Source organism: Monodelphis domestica, chromosome 7, assembly GCF_027887165.1.
Source record: "Monodelphis domestica isolate mMonDom1 chromosome 7, mMonDom1.pri, whole genome shotgun sequence".
Lineage (NCBI taxonomy): Eukaryota > Metazoa > Chordata > Mammalia > Didelphimorphia > Didelphidae > Monodelphis > Monodelphis domestica.
This window is the reverse complement of record NC_077233.1, coordinates 258,544,610-258,564,872: the sequence shown is the minus strand read 5'-3', so window position 1 is coordinate 258,564,872 and position 20,263 is coordinate 258,544,610. Positions and strand designations below refer to the sequence as shown.

At 39.4% G+C, this 20,263-nt stretch overlaps 1 protein-coding gene across 3 annotated transcripts in view; it reads right to left on the bottom strand.

The window, feature by feature from the left end:
• Positions 1 to 15,633: 15,633 nt before the first annotated feature.
• Positions 15,634 to 20,263, bottom strand: part of PTPN3 (protein tyrosine phosphatase non-receptor type 3) — a 300,638-nt gene continuing 296,008 nt past the window's right edge. For all 3 annotated transcript variants that reach the window (XM_007498053.3, XM_007498054.3, XM_007498052.3), the window contains exon 26: positions 15,634 to 17,722. In XM_007498053.3, coding sequence (XP_007498115.1) covers positions 17,645 to 17,722 — 78 coding nt within the window. In that variant the 3' untranslated portion in view covers positions 15,634 to 17,644. The remainder of the gene's footprint in view (positions 17,723 to 20,263) is intronic.

The following is a 20,263-nucleotide window of genomic DNA, read 5'->3' as shown; positions in this document are numbered from 1 at the left end:
GAATATGAGGAAAACAATCCACATAATTGACCATGTCAACAAGCAAACCAACAAAAATCACATGATTATCTCAATAGATGCAGAAAAAGCCTTTGACAAAAAACAACACTCATTCTTATTGAAAACAATAGAAAGCATAGAAGGGTCTTTCCTAAAAATAATAAATAGTATATATCTAAAACCATCAGCAAACATCATCTGCAATGGGGATAAACTAGAAGCCTTTCCAATAAGATCAGTAGTGAAACAAGAATGCCCATTATCACTTCTATTATTTAACATTGTACTAGAAACACTAGCAATAGCAATTAGAGAAGAAAAGAAATTGAAGGTATTAAAATAAGAAATGAGGAGACCAAGGTATCACTCTTTGTGGATGATATGATGGTTTACATAAAGAATCCTAGAGAATCAACCAAAAAGCTAGTCAAAATAATCAACAACTTTAGCAAAGTTGCAGGATACAAAATAAACCTGTATAAGTCATCAGCATTTCTATATATCTGCAACCCATTTCAGCAGCAAGAATTAGAAAGAGAAATTCCATTTAAAATTACACTAGACAATATAAAATACTTAGGAATCTATCTGCCAAGACAAATACAGGAACTATATGAACACGACTACAAAACTCACTCAACACGAATAAAACTAGATCTAAATAATTGGAAAAACAGTAACTACTCATGGGTAGGATGAGCTAACATAATAAAAATGAGAATCCTACCCAAACTAATTTACTTATTTAGTGCCATACCCAACAAACTACCAAAAAACTTTTTTAATGAATTAGAAAAAAACATAACAAAGTTCATTTGGAAGAACAAAAGATCAAGGATATCCAGGGAAATCATGAAAAAAAATGCAAAGGAAGGAGGCCTTGCAGTACCAGATCTCAAACTATACTATAAAACAGTGGTCATCAAAACCATAAGGTATTGTCTAAGAAACAGAAAGGAGGATCAGTGTAATAGACTTGGGGTGAGTGACCTCAGCAAGATGGTCTATGATAAAGCCAAAGATCCCAGCTTTTGGAACAAAAACCCAGTATTTGACAAAAACTGCTGGGAAAATTGGAAGACAGTATGGGAGAGATTGGGTTTGGATCAACATCTCATACTCTAAACCAAAATAAACTCAGAATGGGTGAATGACTTGAATATAAATTAGGTGAACACAGAATAGTATATATGTCAGATCTTTGGGAAAGGAAAGATTTTAAGACCAATCAAGACTTAGAAAAAAATTACAAAATGTAAAATAAATAATTTTGGTTACACTAAATTAAAAAGGTTTTGTACAAACAAAACCAATGGAACCAAAATTAGAAGGAAAGCAACAAATTGGGAAACAATCTTCATAACAAAAACCTCTGACAAAGGTCTAATTACTCAAATCTATAAAGAGTTAAACCAGTTGTACAAAAAATCATGCCATTCTCCAACTGATAAATGAGCGAGGGACATGAATAGACAATTTTCAGTCAAAGAAATCAAAACTATTAATAAGCACATGAAAAAGTGTTCTAAATCTCTTATAATCAGAGAGATGCAAATCAAAACAACTCTGAGGTATCATCTCACATATAGCAGATTGGCTAACATGACAGCAAAAGAAAGTAATGAATGTTGGAAGGGATGTGGCAAAATTGGGACATTAACACATTGCTAGTGGAGTTGTGAATTGATCCAACCATTCTGGAGGGCAATTTGGAACTATACCCAAAGGACACTAAAAGACTATCTGCCCTTTGATCCAGCCATAGACTTCTGGGTTTGTACCCCAAAGAGATCATAAGGAAAAAGACTGGTACAAGAATATTCATAGCTGTGCTCTTTGTGGTGGCCAAAAATTGGAAAATGAGGGGATGCCCTTCAATTGGGGAATGGCTGAACAAATTGTGGTATATGTTGGTGATGGAATACTATTGTGCTCAAAGGAATAATGAACTGGAGGAATTCCTTGTGAACTGGAACTACCTCCAGGAATTGATGCAGAGTGAGAGGAGCAGAGCCAGAACATTGTACACAGAGACTGATACACTGTGGTACAATCAAATGTAATGGACTTCTCCGTTAGTGGTAATGCAGTGATTCTGAACAACTCGGGGGGATCTATGAGAAAGAACACTATCCACATTCAGAGGAAAAACTGTGTGTGGGGTGGAAACACTGAAGGAAAGCAACTGCTTGATCACATGGGTCAATAGGGAGATGATTGGGGATGCAGACTCTAAATGAACAATCTAGTGCAAACATCAACAACATGGAAATAGGTTTTGATCAAGGACACAGGTAAAACCTAGTGGAATTGTGCATCGGCTACAGGAAGGGGTGGAGAGAGGGCAGGGAAAGAATATGATTCTTGTAACCAAGGAAAAGTATTCTAAATTGACTAATTAAATAAAAATTTCAAAATAAAAAAGACTTCTGATGATTGCATCCAGGTGGCACAGTGGATAAAGCATTGGAACTGGATTCATATTGTATGGTGGTGTTTTAGCTTGTTTAAGCTGTCTTCATCAGCTTAGAGAAGAAATTTTCTCATGTTTCTCTGAATTCCTCAGAAGAATTTCAAAAAAATTGTACCACACTGATTGGGTAGTCTGCGGATCTGTGACCTAAGAAGTAGAAGCATGCTTAGCATCAACAATTCACTGTAGAAGATAGAAGTCTGCCTTCTAAGGAAGGAACTAGCATTGGCCCTGGAGTCAAAAAGAACTGAGACACTAGCTATATTACCCTAGATGAGTCACTTCACCCTATTTGTCTCAATTTCCTCATCTGTAAAATAAGTTGGAGAAGGAAAAAGCAAACTACGTCAGTATCTTTGCCTACAAAACCCCAAAGGAGGGTCATGAAAAGTCAGACAGGATTGAAATGACTGAACAACAACAACGAGAAGGGACCTGTTATGTACCAAGGCATCCTCTACAGTGTACACTTCGGGATATATCTGATTGAATGGTCCTCAAACTTTTGCTCATGGATAGATTTCTAGCTTTTAACTCTATCTCTAGGATTCTGGTTTGATTTTTTAGCTGCATATCTAGCTAGCAAACTAGAAATGTAGTTCAAGGAAACTGAGCTAGAGAGTTATATATATATATAGCTAAAAACCTGAGAAGTTAAGTAGAACATTAAAGATTCTGTTATGAACTAGAGATCTAGCTTAAATATGGAAATACAGCCACAAACTAGAAATCTAAGAATCTCAAAATATAATGAAGAGGTGAAAATATAGGTAGAAATATGGAAATTTGTCTGAAAGCTGGAAATCTATCCACAAATCTAGAAATGTCCTTAGAAAGCCAGAATTAGAGATAGAGCATCTATGTAGTATGTTCCAGGCATTAGGAAATATAACAACAAACAAAATAGTCCTTGCCCTAAATTTACATTCTGAAGGGGAAAAATCACAGATGAAGGGGGACTAGGAAGAGAGGGAGCAGCAGCAGCAAGGAAGAGAGTGTAGGGAAGCTATGGCATTGATCAGCTGGCTCTGGCTGGGGACATTAATACACTGTTGGTGGAGTTGTGAACTGATTACAGTCATTCTGGAGAGCAACTTGGAACTCTGCCCAGAAGGCTATAAAACCATGCATGCCCACTGATTTGGCATTACCACTATGAGGTCTCTATTCAAGGAAATTTTTTTCAAAAATGAAAGGAACCTTTTTATACAAAAATATTTATAACAACTCTTTCTTGAGGTGCCAAAGAATAGGAAATTGAGGGGATGCCCATCAATTGGGGAATCACTACAAATTGTTGTATGTTACTGTGGTAAAATACTATTCTACTATAAGAAATAATGAGCAGGTTTGCCCTTTGATCCAGCCCTAGCACTGCACTACAAAGATTGCATAAAAATATTCATAGCTGTGCTCTCTGTGGTGGCCAAAAATTGGAAAATGAGGGGCTGCCCTCCAATCAGGGAATGGCTGAACAAATTGTGGTATCTGTTGGTGATGGAATATTATTGTGCTCAAAGGAATAATAAAGTGGAGGAATTCCATGTGAACTGGAACGACCTCCAGGAATTGATGCCGAGTGAGAGGAGCAGAACCAGGAAAACATTGTACACAGAGACTGATACGCTGTAATACCATCAAATGTAATAGACTTCTCTACTAGCAGCAATGCAATGATCCAGGACAACTCAGAGGGATTTACGAGGAAGAACACTATCCACATTCAGAGGAAGAACTGTGGAAGTAGAAACACAGAAGAAAAACAGCTTCTTGATCCCATGGGTCAATGGGGATATGATTGGGGATGTAGACTCTAAACAATCACCCTAATGCAAATGTCAAAAATGTGGAAATAGGTCTGGATCAATGAAACATGTAAAACCCAGTGGAATTGCTTGTTTGCTATGGGAGGGGGTGGGTTGAGGAGAGAAAAAGAACATCTTGTAACCATAGAAAAATATTCTAAATTAATTAATTAAATAAAAAATTTCAAAAGTAAAAAGAAATAATAAGCAGGATGCTTTCAGAGAAATCTGTAAAGACTTCCATGAACTGAGGAAAAGTGATGTAAGCAGGACCAATAGAACATCGTCTACAGTAAGAGCAATACTGAGTTTGGATCAACTGTGAATGACTTAGCTAATCTCAGTGATACAAAAATCTAAGCCAATTCTGAAGGACCCAAGATGAAAAAAGCTCTCCACTTCCAGAGAAAAGTCTGATAGTGTCTGGATTCAGATCAAAGCATAGTTTTTAAACTTTATTTTTCATGGGGTTTTTTTGTCTGCGTTTTTCATCCCCCACAACATGACCAATATGGAACTGCTTTGTATGTCCTCATGCATATAACCTATGCCAAACTGCCTGCCTTTTGGGAATTCAAAATTAAAAAAAAAAAAAAAGAATGTTAAAAATAGTTTTTACATGTAGATGATAAAATTATATTTAATTTTTAAAAGATAAGGAGTATCAGAGTAGAACTCAGGAGGCAGAATCCAGGTTACTAGTGGGAGAGAGGAAGAGGTGATGATTGGATTAGAAGTCAAGACCAGAAACTCCAATTATCTTGGGGAGTTAGGGAAGAGGAAGAACTCTGAACTGATGAGAAGAGGTACTTGTATTAATAATATTATAGATCCTTGAAAAGAAGAAAATCAAAATACCAGTATCAAAAATGAAAGAGGTAGATATTTGCCAAAAGATTGTCTCCCTTGGAGATTGGAGCACTTAGACCTGAGGACACAGAAACTTTGGGGTTTTCCTTCCCTTCCCCATTGAGAAAAATGTTTCCTTTTGTTAAGGTAATGGGGGGTTGGGGTGAAGAAATCTGGGTATCCCAGACAAGAGAGAAAAGAAGAAAAAATGGAGGTGGAAAACAATGGCACTCAGCCTGCTGATAGCACTTCATCTCTATGCCCAAGAAGCATGAACCATTGCCGTGAGCAAGCCTGCTGCTGCCCTGGCTCTGACACCTGTAATGGTTCCTACTGCCCTTGTGGTTCTCTGAGGTGTGACTGTAAGAAAATGAGACTCTGTGGAGGCCCTGACCCTAAACCTGACACAGAAGCTCTTCAGCCCTTCAGGGATCAATGCTGCTTCCATTGCTTTGAGCTTGACCACTACTCCAGTGACAGGGAAGACAGTCCTTCTGAGGAGAGCTCCTCTGAAGATGGTGGTTTGATGAGTGGACTGGGGCTCTCCACGATTTGGAAATTGAAGGGTGCACCCTGATAGGACTCTAGCCCTGTCTCAGGAGGAGGCCAGCATCCAGGCTTGACAACATGACCCAATTCAAGAATGACCAAGAAAAGCTGAAGGGGAAGGGGAACTTTGGAAAATGTCCCTTGTCTTTCCTTGTTTGGTAGACTTTGTATTTTGGCATCTTGATAGACTTGTGTGTAATGAATTCATCCAGAGGAGTCTACCAGGAAACTCTGAAGACTGGAAAAGCAAGAGCACAGAGCTGCAGATTCCATTCTCCCTGAACTGATGATTCAATAAAGTCTATCTTGGTAATTAGAAAAAAAAATGGAAGATAAAAAAATTAAAAGTGAATTTACTACCAATGATGATAAAATTAAAGCAATGATTAGGAGTAATGTCACCTAATTATATATATATATATATATATATATAAATATATAATACTGATATATTATCTAATATATAATAAATATTAAACTTAATCTTAAGTGAAATGGATGAATATTTACAAAAATGTAAATTGTCCAGATTAAAGGAAGAAAAAATAGAATATTTAAACAACCCCATCTTAGAAAAAGAAATTGAACAAGCCATCAATGAACTCCCCAAGAAAAAATTCTCAGATCAGAATTCACAAGTAAATTCTATCAAACATTTAAAGAGTAAATAATCTCAATACAATATAAACTATCTGGAAAAATGGGCAAAGAAGGGGTCCTATCAAATTCCTTTTATGACACAAATATGGTGCTAATACCTAAGCCAGGAAGAGCAAAAGAGAGAGAGAGAGAGAGAGAGAGAGAGAGAGAGAGAGAGAGAGAGAGAGAGAGAGAGAGAGAGGAGAGAGAGAGAGAGAGAGAGAGAGAGAGAGAGAGAGAGAGAGAGAGAGAGAGAGAGAGAGAGAGAGAGAGAGAAAGAAAACTATAGACCAATTATCCTAACAAATACTGATGCAATTTTTTAAATCCTAGAAAATAATAGTATAGGTCTTTGAAATATTGAAGCATTAGAAGTTTACAAAATATTTTCTTTAGAGCAGCCTTGTAATTGGAACTTTTACTAATAAATAAATCAGCCACTAGACCGAGAGCACACCTATAACCCGAAGCACATTTGCTGACCAGTGATGAACCTAAGCCAGTGCGTAGGATGCTGTACATGACATTTGTGTATAAGATGGTAGGTTTTAAAATCTAGAAGTGGCCTTAAAAAGATCATGCAGTGACAACTGTTGGATTTTTATAGGTGAGGAAACTGGGGCCCAGAGAGGGGCAAGTCTCCTACTTGATGGCTAAGTAGTAGAGCAAAGTCCTCTAATTCCAAATTCTCAGCTCTTTCCCACTATGCTAAGCTATCTTTGTAGAGCCCTAAAAGCTCTAGCAATTAGCTATGGAAGCCTTTTTTCCCTGGTGAAGCTATGTCAGGAATTTTAATGAAGTTAAATTTGCATTAAATCGCACACTGAATCACTATAATATATTTAATAATGTTTCCCCAGTGAATGAATGACAAGTGAAGACAGTTTTAATAGCGCACAGCTCAAGAGTGGCTTCTGAGATGAACTATTTAAACGTGTTTTTAAGAAATCCCTGCATTTTAAACATACACATGCATTTACACATATATACATATGCCTGTTTATGTAACTGGTTAAAATAACTGGTTGCAAAATATCATAAAAGGTTGTTCAGTTCACAAAAGGATTCATTCCAGAATGCTTTTTTGAATGTCTCTTGTTCTCATATATTTAAACACATCATTAATAAAAGTCGGAGGCTCCTCCTAAATAAAATAATCCCATTCAGCAGCCGTCAGTACAGCAAATGGGCCATCCTTTAAGAAGTACAAAAGGTTGAAGATCTCACTTTAAACAAGTATGGAAGCCAAGGCTCTGAGGTTGAAGGAAAGTCTTGGGCTAGATGAGAAGTCTATAAACTTGGTGCTAATGTCATTGAAGAATGTGAAATAAAGGGAAGATTAAAACTGGGATTGGGATTGGGCTGGGCATCATAGGGATGAGATTTCAGGGAGAGACAGGATGTTTGCTAAAGTGGATATTGATAATGGTTCATAATCTCAGGAATTAGAGGAGCAGGGAGTGTGTTTACTGGTTGTTGTGTAATTCGTCCTTTGTTTTCCAAGAGGACCAAAGATATCATGATGTCTTGATTGGTGCGTGGACTGGATTTAAGGGAGGCAGAGTTGCCCAAAGTCATCAACTTCACTCTCCTTCCAGAGTCCCTGAAGTCTGGAGTCAATACAAAAGTCACAATGATGAGATGGCTCGGGATGCAGCAGATGATCATGGCTTCTTTGATGACTAGCCCAGCTCTAAGCTTTTTACTTTTCCTGAGCTATCTTTGTACAGGCGGTCTGTCTGTCCTCCATGCTGGGAACTAAGGACTGGATAAGGTGCTTGAGATCATATCAGAGTGAGGCTGCATAACCTTCTGATAAGTTTCATTCAAGAATCTTGTTCAGTCCATTGAATGCTTTTTTTCCCCCTCTTAAGTATATGTTGCTATGATTTATATCAAATGGGAGGGCAAAATATTAATTAACAAATTATTTTTAGGCATGGCTCTTAAACCAGCACTCTCTTAATTCAGGTTTGATATGGCACCGAGGCACTGGAAGCCATTGAACATTTAACAAAGGAGGAAAGTGACTTTGCCTTAACATAAGGATGTGATGAGGATACAGTGGCCCTTAGTTTCTCTGGACAAGGTCCCCTTGTCTCCATCTGGAAACAGGTCTGGCCCATCAAATCTGGGAAACACTGACTAGAAATGTTGGGATCTTTTATGCTCCCAGACCAGGAAGCTGTGGCCAATCAGATTGTGTTGGGGGAAGGAAATTGTCAGGGTCAGAGAAGCTGCTGGACCTTCCACACAAGCATTTCAGGGTTTAGGTCCTCCAAAGGAACTTTTTTAAGCTTTAAAAATAGTTTTGTTTATATATATATAAATATATATAATATTTTATTATAAAAATTTAAATTTAAAATTAAAATTAAAAATTTTTATTATAAAATATTTAATATATATTTAAAATTACACTCATATCTAGAAATATTCTCCCTCTTTTTCATCAAAGAAAAAAAATTCAGAATTTACCCATCGTTCACACGTAAAGCAAAACAACAAAAGACTTCAGAAATTGAGTCAATGCAATGACCAACCATAACTTCAGAGGACTGATGGTGAAGCAGGTTCTACATGTCTTGAGAGAGAAGTGATATTCTAGGGGTATCAAATAAGGTCCATATTTTCAGATGTGCTTTGTTTGAGTGTATTTGTTAGAAAGACAGCCCAGGGTTGTAGAGGATGGGGGATGAGCTTGATATTTTACAAAGAACATTAATAAAACATATTAAAAGAAAGTTAAGCAAAAACACCAAATTCAGATTGTATCTGAAATGTATATAACATTCTGCTCTGGGAGGTCTCTCTGACTCTCAACTTCTTTGCCTAGGTTTCATTATCTATTAAAATTCCACCTTCTCCAGGAAGTCTTCCCCAATCCCTCTCAATTCCGCTGCCAATTTCTTATCTATTCTATGCTTCCCCCATTAGACTGTAAGCTCCTTGAGGGCAAAACCCATCTTTTGCTTATTTTTATATTTCCAGTGCTTAGCACAGTGACTGACACATAGTAGGCACCTAATGTTTCCTGACTGATTGACTGTTCTCTGTGATCTTTATTACTTTTTCCATTGCCCAGAATTTAGTTTCCCCTTAAGGATTCCCCATGACCCCACTCCCATTTCCATTCTTGTAGTCATAATGTATGATGGTCTTTTAGCTTATTTCTCTTCATCAGTTTAAAGAAATTTTCTCATGTTGCTCTGAATTCCTCGTAGGAATTTCAGAAAAATAGGACCGCGTTGATGGGGTAGTCTGGGGATCTGTGACCTAAGGAAGTAGAAGCATGCTTGGCATCACGAATTCACTGTAGAAGTCACAAGTCTGCCATCTAAAGAAGGACCTCCGGATGAGCTCTTAGCATCCCAAAGGGGCCATCAGGGGTGATTTTCCTTTTTCTCTCCTCACAGGTATAGATGAAGGCATTAGGTAGCTCCTACCTGACTAAGGAAAGCAAAATTTAAGTTCCTAGACTGTTATCAGACATCATTCTTTAGGCATATTGACATAGAATATCCACTTCAGGCAGGCTCTCTAAACTTGAAGGTAAGTACCCATTTTCTGGAGGTCAGTCAAAAATCCCCCTTTATTAAGAACCTACTATGTGTCAGGCACTGTGCTTAGTTACCTATCTTGCTGAAGGCCAAAATCTCAAGTGGCTCTGATTGGTATTGGGAATGTTTAAAGGAGAATGGGCTAGAACCACAAGGACACCGCCATCTTTCTTTCCATTGGTGCTGATAACAATGGTAAGAATAATAATATAATATATGATGTTTTAAACAGTTTCAAAGTACTTTGACATGTATAACTCATTTGAACATCACTTGTGTGTGGAGATATATTTAGAATGAAAGGATACTAGGGGTCTTTTCTCAAATTCTTGCTGGGGGGACCCAGAATTTATAGGTGTGCTATTTTGTCTACCACTAAGGATTGTAAACCTTAAAATTTCTTAGACTTATGAATGTTGGAAATTTCCCCATTGGGAAATATCATACTGGAAAAAATTTCCTACTGATAGTCTATTGGAATGTGAACCCCCTTGGCATGGAAGGGTCCTTCTCCTCCCCACTTTAGATTACTTTAGGCCAGAAACCTTTTGCTAAACAATGGAAAGGGCTTTGACCTATGCTTAAGCATAGAACAGGAAGTTCTTTGAGTCATGATTGATTTAGAATTGATACAATAGATACTTGGAATGACAGAACCAGGTCTTGGAACTTACAATCTCCACCCTACTCAGTCCCAACAGGATTTAGGAAGGGCTGCAGCATAGATCAAAATTTAATTATTTGAGAATATGGCCTTCAACAGACATGTGCAAAGGGGCAGACCTCTGGGCAGTCCTGGGTTAAGCTAGAGCCACCACTGGCACAGGGGAGACATGGACAGTGACTGGTAGATGTGAGAACTGAGGGGAGGGAACTTAGATGGTTTCCTTAAAGATAGCGGGGGCTGAGGACTGAGGGGGGTTGAGAAGTTTTGCTCTGAGAGGTTGTGCTCTGAGAAGCTTGCTCTGAAGGAGGCTGGAGGTGGAGGCCCCTGAGACTGTTTCTCCATTTTGGTCACGTGAGTGATAGAGACTGATCTCTTTTCTTTGCCTCAGCTATCTAGGGGCTTGGGCCTTTTGGCCCAGCCTAAACAGAGGGGGTATTTAAGCCCTATTCCTCTCTCTCTCTCTCATACCTTTCTTCCTCCTGTTTGTAATTAAAAACTCCATAAAAGGTTGACTGCTGACTTAAGTTTTCATTTAGGAATTACATAGCTGAATTCCTTGGCGACCTTAAATTAATATATATCAGTCTTTTAAAGTGATTTCCTTGTCACAGGATAAATAACAAAATGGAACCTTTTCAGGTGATCAGTTGATCTATCAATTAGCCAATTACTCCTATATTGTGGGTCTGGCATTAAATTTGATGCTAGGGATACAGAAACAAAAACAGTCTCTGTCCTGAGAATGCTTACACTCTTTTGGGGGAAACAATGTGGACTCGTAAATATGTAATAAATTCAAATGAGGGCACCTAGGTGGCTAAGTGGATAGTGGCTCCCTCAGTGGAGTCAGGCATGAATTTGAATCATGCCTCAGACCCTCCCTGGCTGTGTGACCCCGGGCAAGTTAATTATATTCTCTGGGCCTCAGTTTCCTCATTTGTAAAATGAGGATGCTGGACTGGATAGCCTGAGGTTCCTTTGAGCTCTTACACCTATGATCCCTGGGATGTATACCTTTAGACACTAGACTGTATAAGGTCTCTAGGGTCATGGAATCATGTTTAATCTAAACTTCTCTTCTTCCTAGTACAGGGCTCTGCTTTGTAAATGTTTATTATTACCAGCATGAAAGGGTCCCATCAAGTGTCCTCTTCTTAGGATCCATGAGACTTTATGGAGTTATGAAGAATACGCTGTACATTTTTGGGGTTCCTACTTGAGGACATATTCTAAGTTCCTGGGAACCTTTCTTTATCAGAGAAGTGCAGGAGCTCAGCTCCTGACCTTTAGAAGTTACGATGGACAGGAGTTATATTCTCTAAACGCATAGAGAAACTTAACAAGGACAAGGTTTTGGTCATAAAATTAATTTCTACTTTGATAAATCTAATAGAGGTGTGTGGGTACAGAGGAATAACTCACCTGGGGTAACGTGCACAGAAATTCATGCCATGGTCACATAACACATATTTCACATGTTACAAGAAAATTCCTTTCCAACAACCACTTACAATCAATAGATGAAAATTCTGGAGTACTTCAAATTCTTTTCAATTGATTGACTCAGAACATCACTCCATTAGTTTTTTTTAAGAGGAAGATGTCTAACAAAGCCATGTTTACATTAAAATATGTACCTTATTAATCAGTGATCTTTCAAAAATTCATGACAACAGAAGTTCTTTGGCTTCTCCAAAGAAAATGTGAGCAGTTACACAGGAGAGGCAATGTAGTTTAAAAGGAAAATTGAGAAAATTTGAGTTCTGATTCTGCCTCTGATGATTGCCAGCTATGCAACCAAAGGCAAATCCCTAAAGCTGTTTCCTTACTTCAAAAATCGAATTTATATCTATAGTAATTATAGCTAAACATTTATATATTGCTTTTTGGTTTGCAAAACACTTACATATATTATCTCATCTGATCTTCACAATCCTGCAAGACAGGCTTGATTATTTTATTCCCATTTACAGATGAGGAAACTGAGGCTTAGATGACAAATGACCTGTCCAAGGTCACACACTGATTGATGTCTTATATACAATTTGAACCTATATTTTTCAGACTCTGAATCCAGCATTGCAACTACCTAGGACCTACTTTATAGAGTTGGCTCAAACGAGATAACGTACGTATAAAGTGCTATTTTAAAGTGCTACAGAAATAGCAGTTATTATTAGTCAGAGGGGTCTCATGACAACCTTTCAATTGGACTTAGGTTCTGCTCGGTATCAGACAATAGTACTGCAGTCTGACTGGTTGCCAATTTGCTGCATTGCAGTGTCTTCATTCGTGAAGGCATGCTCAGATTTTTGATAGCAAAGAGAGCTGAGTGTGGGGATATTCTTCATTTGTAGTCACATCAAACAAATCCATGCTCATGAGAAAATCTCACATCCATTTATTATGAGTTTATTTAGTTTCTCATACAACCACGGTTTAAGCTTAACTGGAATTCTCAGCATTATCAGCATTTCCCCCACTTTGTCGTCTAAAGATCCAGTGTTGGTCCTAATGATTTGGCATATATTATTTGGCTTAAAGAAATTGGTACCCAGTGTTGCACAGCAGCAAAGCTTTAAACGAGCTGAGGCTAACGTAGAGGATGGACTCCATATGGTGGGGATTAAATCAAGCCTTGGGAAAATATTTTGTTGATGCTTAAAAACAACGACAACTCTCTTGTTTTTCCAAGACCTTGAGTGCCCCTTCCTTCATCTCCAGATTGGCTTTTTAAATTGTTGGTTGCTGGAAACTTGGAGCATCAAACTGCCCCTCAAAAGTATTAAGTCTCCATAAACGCCATAGTATGTGCACAAATATTCCTTACTTGGGTTTCCTTTGACACCTGCAGCTCATAATCACAGATCATTCCCAATTCACATCCGCATTCCTGCCCACCCAATTTCCAAGGAAATGCATTTGTTCTGGCTCCAAAGTTCCTGACCATCCTCACCTCTCTCCCCCATTTCTCATAGGTATATATAGATGAAAATCTGTTTCAGAACTCAATATAGAACTTTTCTTTGTATTCATTTTGCAGAGCCTGCCCTCTGCCTTCAGATTTTACCTAACAAATTCTGGCAAAAGTTACCTATCTGTATTATCTTGGGTAATATTTTTGGTGCTATTATTGATCTTTTTTTTGCAGTAGCATTGAAGACCACTTTTTATTGACATTATTGATGAATTTTAGCTTATAGTTGAGATTTACAAAGATCCTTAAGATTTAGCAAAAAACCCTTTATATTTATGGCCTCATTCATGGCAATGAAGGAATGAATCAATGAAAGAAAAAGCACTTAAGAGTTAATTATGGACCAAGCAATGTGCTATATAATTATTGTTATAAATAATAATTAAAAAAACTGAGATAGTCCTTACCTGCATGGAACTTGTACTTTCATTGGGGTAGCAACATCCTGAAGTCCTAAAGATGTAGTGGTGGGATGGAGACCAAGGTCTGAGAGTGCTTGAACTAGAGATGAGAGAGAGAGAGAGAGAGAGAGAGAGAGAGAGAGAGAGAGAGAGAGAGAGAGAGACAGAGAGAGAGAGAGAGAGAGAGAGAGAGACAGAGACAGAGAGACAGAGAGATAGAGAGAGACAGACAGACAAACAGACAGACAGACAGACAGACAGAGAGACAGACAGAGACAGAGAAAGAGAGAGAGAGACAGAGACAGAGAGAGGTGCATGCCCATTCCCATTTTTCCTTTATTTTTTGTTTTGTTTTTCTTTTGGAGAACAAATTAACTTAAGGAAACCATGTGCCCTTGCTGTTCCTTAGCAAGAATATTTTTTTCCTGGTAGTAACGAAAATCAGTATCAAAAATACCAAATGTTTGTGGAGTCTCCCGAGTTAGGTGCCAGGTGATGAAATAAAAACATTTTGGGCTGTCAGAATCCTTTTAAAGCATCATTACTATAAACTCAGTGAAAAGAGGTAGCTCAGAGTGAGGAAGACCTGAGTGCAAGTCCTACCTAGAAAACATATTTGTGACCCCATCCTTCACTCTCAGTGCTTTAGGCAACTTTCTAAGAAGAGAATGGGCAGATCTGCATTGGTGGAAGGGTTTTCTCATTGGGTGATCTCCACATCTAGGAAATCACAGGCCCATTCTTTATCCCTAGCTACAACATTAAATATACTTCATACTATTTTTGGGCTAAGATTAAGTATACTGGGAATAGCACCGGATATAGAATCATAAGTATTAGGTTCAAGACCTAGGTGAACCTCTCAGCTCAGTTTCTTCAATTGCAAAATGGGGATAAAAAATTGTACCATCTACCACTTGTTCAGTCATTTAGTCATGTCTGACTCTTTATGGCCCCATTTGGAATTTTCCTGGCAAACATACTGGAGTGGTTTGCCATTTCCTTCTCTATCTCATTTTACAGATGAGGAAACTGAGGCCAACAGGGTGAAGTGACTTGCCCAGAGTCATACAGCTAGGAGGTGTCTGAGGGCAGATTTGAACTCAGGAAGAGGAGTCTTCTTGACTCCAGGTCAAGCACTACCCATTGCATCGTCTAGCAATCCAGATATCTCCCTCACAGAGTTGCTAAGGGGAAAGCACTTTGTAAAACTGAAAATGCATAGAAGTTGGTTGTGATTATTAGCTATGACTCAGATTCAATCCTCAAGCCATCCTGAAGGTAGAATATTTAGTAAATTAGCCCATTTTACAGGTTGAAAATCAGATGCAGAAAGCTCAAGTGAATAGTCAACAATAAACTAAAACTAAAGTCTCCTGGCTGAGCCCAGAACTCTTTTTACTTATCCTGCCCCTCTAGCCTGAGGTGCTAACATTCACGCAGTTTGTTAGGGGGTAAGTTACATACACTTCGAGAGCTGCAGCAATATTCCCAGCTAATGTAGCATTCCCTCCTCTACCCCATTTAAAAATATTTGTGGAAGAAACAGAGAAAGAATTTGAGGAAATGTGTTTGACCTACCTGTGAGGGCCTTAATATCTTTAGAAAAAAATAGCTCCTACTATGTACTTTAACCATTTCACAGCTAAAGGCAATCTTTGTAATCAGTTCAAAGCTTTTAGAATACGAAAAGGGCATTCTCACCACAAGACATAATTGTATGAAAGCATCTTTATTCATACTTCTCAATAAGAAACTGGCTAGCTTCCTCTTTTTCAATACATATAAAGGTCTACATTGTATACCACATTAAGATTTTCAGATTACTTTCCTTAAATAATAATCTTTTTGTTATAATTCTATCATATATTTTAAAAATTTAACAATATTATTAACAGAGGCAGAATTCTCTAGTACAATTAAACATAGGATGTGCTCAAATAAATTAACGTCGACATTGTGTTTATATCATTCAGATAGTCTGATCCTCCCCTTTGAAATGAAATCGAGACCGTTGTATTAAGGGTGAAAGCGTATAGTTTTTTGTACGTACAGAAACCTGGATTTTATAACGCATCCGTAACTTCTATCAAATTGCCCCCTGAAACACACACACAGACACACGCACACACACTCACACACACAAGGGCACATCTCTCAGGGTATTTGTGTTTCCCGTGGTCAAGCGGATAAAAAATGATTTTCAGAAAGGCCAAAGATGGAACATTTCCACCGTTATCATCCCCACACAAATAGCATAGTTTTGTTTCTTTTTCTCCATGTTGAACAGCTGGAAGTAGCAGCAAAATGTTGAGTAGGTTCAGTAGTAGATAATTTCCAGTCCTGGATTTTGAATGCACAGTAAACAAGTCAGAGGAACAAGGTGACACAGTATTAACTCACAAACTGCATCTAAAACTAATAAATAAATTCAAGGAACTTAGAATAAGAAGCCGCAGAATCTAAGTTTAGAGTTTTAAGTAAAAGAAAAAAAGAAAAAAAAACTGTTTCCTGGTTTATATATTGAAGTACAAACCAGAAAGAGGAGACTTAAAGGGAGAGGCAAGCAGGGAGGCTCGGGACACAATCATCAAAAATAGGAACATCTGAATGACTTAACACCTGAAGGCATTAAAACAAATGAACAATGGAAGACATAGTAGGCCTTGTTCTTTAGCTGAACTATCAGCGCCTTGCATGTAGAGTATAGAAAGGCAGAGCCAGTGAGAACTGGCATTCTTTCAAGGGTTTCTGCCCTGTGACTTAAAAATCTCTCCTTCTCACACGCATACTCTTCCCAGTAATGTTTTACGGTGGCGAATCTTGGAACACCGTGATGTGGGAGGAAGCAAAATGGCGGGCACCTCATGGGGCAATGGGAAAAAAGAGCAACAGGGTGGAGTAGAAGAAGACTGCAGCATATCACAATGACGAATCATGTATCAAAAGTGGCGTGAAATAGGACCTCGAGGGGACGGAGGACAGGAAAAAGGGGAGGGCCCCTCGAGCACTGGAGAACAGAAGAGCGGGGGCAGGGAGGAGGACGATGGTGTTCACAAAATGCTTAAAAAACACAAAACAAAACCAAAAAGCTGGAGGGAGGCTTTTGGTGCCTCGGGAAGGATCCTCTAAAGGAAACCAACACAGACAAAAACTACGAACAGGGTAAGGATGCCCGGAAGGAGTACCCAGACCAACGAGATCTCAGATCCACAGACAAGTAGGCAGTTTTGAACGACGGGCAAGAGTTCATCCTCTAATCGCTGCGACTCTTTCTAGGAGTCCTAAAAAAGCTTAGCCTGGAGTACTTTTTTCTCAAACAAGATACCTGATAAGCCTAAAATAACCAATGCTACTTCGATTCTGAATCCTCAGCAAAAAGATGGCTACTCGGGTCAGGACGGCTGCCTACCGGAAAGTCCTGTGAAGGCCACTTAAGACAGAGGCCACGAGCCCCCCGGGTTCCTTCCCTTCCCTCCGAGCCAAGCAGCAGACCACTGAAGCTTCGGCCCCTACGTCTGCGGATGAACCGTATGACAGCCGCGGGCATGCGTAGCTACGGGTTCCTATTTACAAGATGCTCATTTTCTTTTTAAGGAAATAAAGTGCCAGAGTTCCAGGTTCTCGTTCTCTCCCGCCAGCCTCTGCGGAGGCACCTCGCGGATGCCAGGCAGACGCGCTCGGCTCCACAAGCTCGTACTCTTGGAAACGCTGAAGAGAGGCGTTAACTAGAGTCCAGAGGCTGGACCAGACCGTCTCTGTAGACACGAAGGATGGCTTCACACACAAACTTGTACTGGTTCTGTAGGACAAAGAAAGGCGTGAGGAAGGATCTGGAAAGGCAAGCATTTGCCCAGCCCTAAGGTGGATTGAAAGCCAGGCCTAGAGATGGGAGGTCCTGGGTTCAAATCTGGCATCACACGTCCCAGCTGTGTGACCCTGGGCAAGTCACTTGACCCTTACCACTCTTCTGCCTTGGAGCCAATACACAGTATTGATTCTAAGACAGAAGGTGAGGGTTTAAAACATAAATAAATAGACATACTTTGCCTCTGGAGAAGGTTTTAGAATCAAAGGAAAGGAGGCTGTCTCAGTGACTATCAGTTTGACTTTGGGCAAGTTCCTCCACTAGGAGGCTCATCTGCAATTTTAATTAGAAAACATTTTTCCAGTAAGATTTGGAGTTTCTACACCTATACATCAGCAAGCATTAGGCTAGTCATACTCCCAATACATCCCGTTTTATGTTCTGCCTCTGAGATGATGGTGAGAGGCTGGGCTTCTCTTCCCTTGGATCAGAACATTAGGGCATTTGCCCTGCATACCTCTTTCCCTTCAGAAAGGATTTATTAATTTTTCTTAACCTTTTTAAAATTCTATTTTCAGCCAGTACCACTATAGGAGGGCCTGGGTTAAAAGTCGTTTGCTAATTGTGTAAAGGGTTTCTTTCTCTCTTTTTCTGAAAAACAAAAAAAGCAAAAACAAAAACAAAAACAAAAACCCACCCACGTTACTTTCTGTCTTGGCAATAACTTGGAAGGGCAAGGGCTAGGCAAACGGGGTCCCATGACTTCTTCTCTGATTTCTGGTTTGCCATATTGGTGCCAGACTTAGTTCAGACACTGGGTAGGCCTTAATGTGGCTCAGAACTCTGGAGATCAAGTGCTCAAGGCCCAGCTCCCGAGGAGCAGAGACTAGAAGTCTGCGCCATTACCCCTGGCAAGAAAATGATTTTTAAGAGACGGAAGGGAACGAAAACGAGCAGGTATGTCAAGAGGTGTGCAAGAACTTGACAAAGGGAGGAGTTACACAACAGCTGTGAAGTACCGATTTCTAAAATGATACAGAAGTGACAGGTAGAGTACCATGACGGCTAGGGAGCTGGCCTCGGGGGCAACAGACTGGGCTCAAGGCCTGTCTCTAGATACGGACTACCCGGGACACCCACGCTGGGCGAATCACTTAACCCTTAAATGCTCCAGGCTACAATTTTCAGAGCAGTTGCTGAACTGCAATAGTGAAATAACATCGTTTGCTGGCTACTAAAATTGCAATTACAGTTAAAATGAGGGAATAAAAGGGGGGGGGAGAGAAAGAGAGTCAGATAGAAAGAAAAAGAGAAAGAGACAGAAAGAGAGAGAGAGAGAGAGAAAGAGAGAGAGAGAGAGAGAGAGAGAGAGAGAGAGAGAGAGAGAGAGAGAGAGGCAGAGAGAGAGAGAGAGAGACAAAGAGAGAGATGGAGAGGGAGGGAGAGAGAGAGAAAGAGACAGAGAAAGAGATGGAGAGGGAGGGAGAGAGAGAGAGAGAGAGAGAGAGAGAGAGAGAGAGAGAGAGAGAGAGAGAGAGAGAGAGAGAGGCAATGAAAGAAAAGGAAGGATGAAGGGAGGAAAGGAACGGAGGGAAGGAGGGAGAGAGAAATAATTTTTTATTAAAAAGTCAAATTAAAACTTTATATTCTGACATATTTTTGGTAGAGCATAATAGGCACTTAAGACATTAGGCCTGGATTTGAATGCTGGCACAGACATGTAACATCTGTGTGACTCCAGGCAAGTCTCTTTGCCCCTTTGGGTCTTGGTTTTCTTGTGTGTAAAAATGAGGGGGTTGCCTAGCTAATGACTTGGGTGCCTTGAATCTCTAAAATTGTGTGATTCTCAGAAACTTGCATTCCATTGTTGTTGTGTTCAACAGTGCTTTTTATAAAACCTAACGCACGATGTGACCCTGGGCTATCTCTGTGCCGCAGCTCTCTTAATCCTGCCCCCAAATCTATGATCCTATGATCCAATACCATATTATTCAATCGACAAATATTTACAGGATAGCTAGGTGACTCAGGAGATAAAGAGCCAGGCCTGGAAATGGGAGGTTGGTTCTAGGTTCCAATCTGACCCAAGAAACTTCCTAGCTGTGTGACCCTGGGCAAGTCATTTAATCCCAATTGCCTAGATTTTACCTCTCTTCTGCCTTGGAATTGATACTCCGTATCGATTATAAGATAGAAGGCAAGAGTTAAAAAAAAAAAAGAAACATAGTGAAGATTCTTTTTTCTCTGGGTGGAAAACATACTGACAACTGGGAGGGCTAGAGAGCCTCTTGTAGAAGACTGATGGCGGCTGTCACAGGTGAGAGGAAATCTCCATTTTGCATGCAGTTCCACCTTAGCCAGCACAGAGGAGGCAATGATGTACTCTGTTTGCCTGCTACGGAAACTAGGAGGAGAATTTCCCACTTTCAGGGTCAACAAGAGGCAATCTGGAGGGGAATTTCCCTCTCCACTTTTTTTAAATTTATTTTTCCCTCTCCTCTTTCAGGGTCAATAAGATTTCTGAGTTCTAATTCA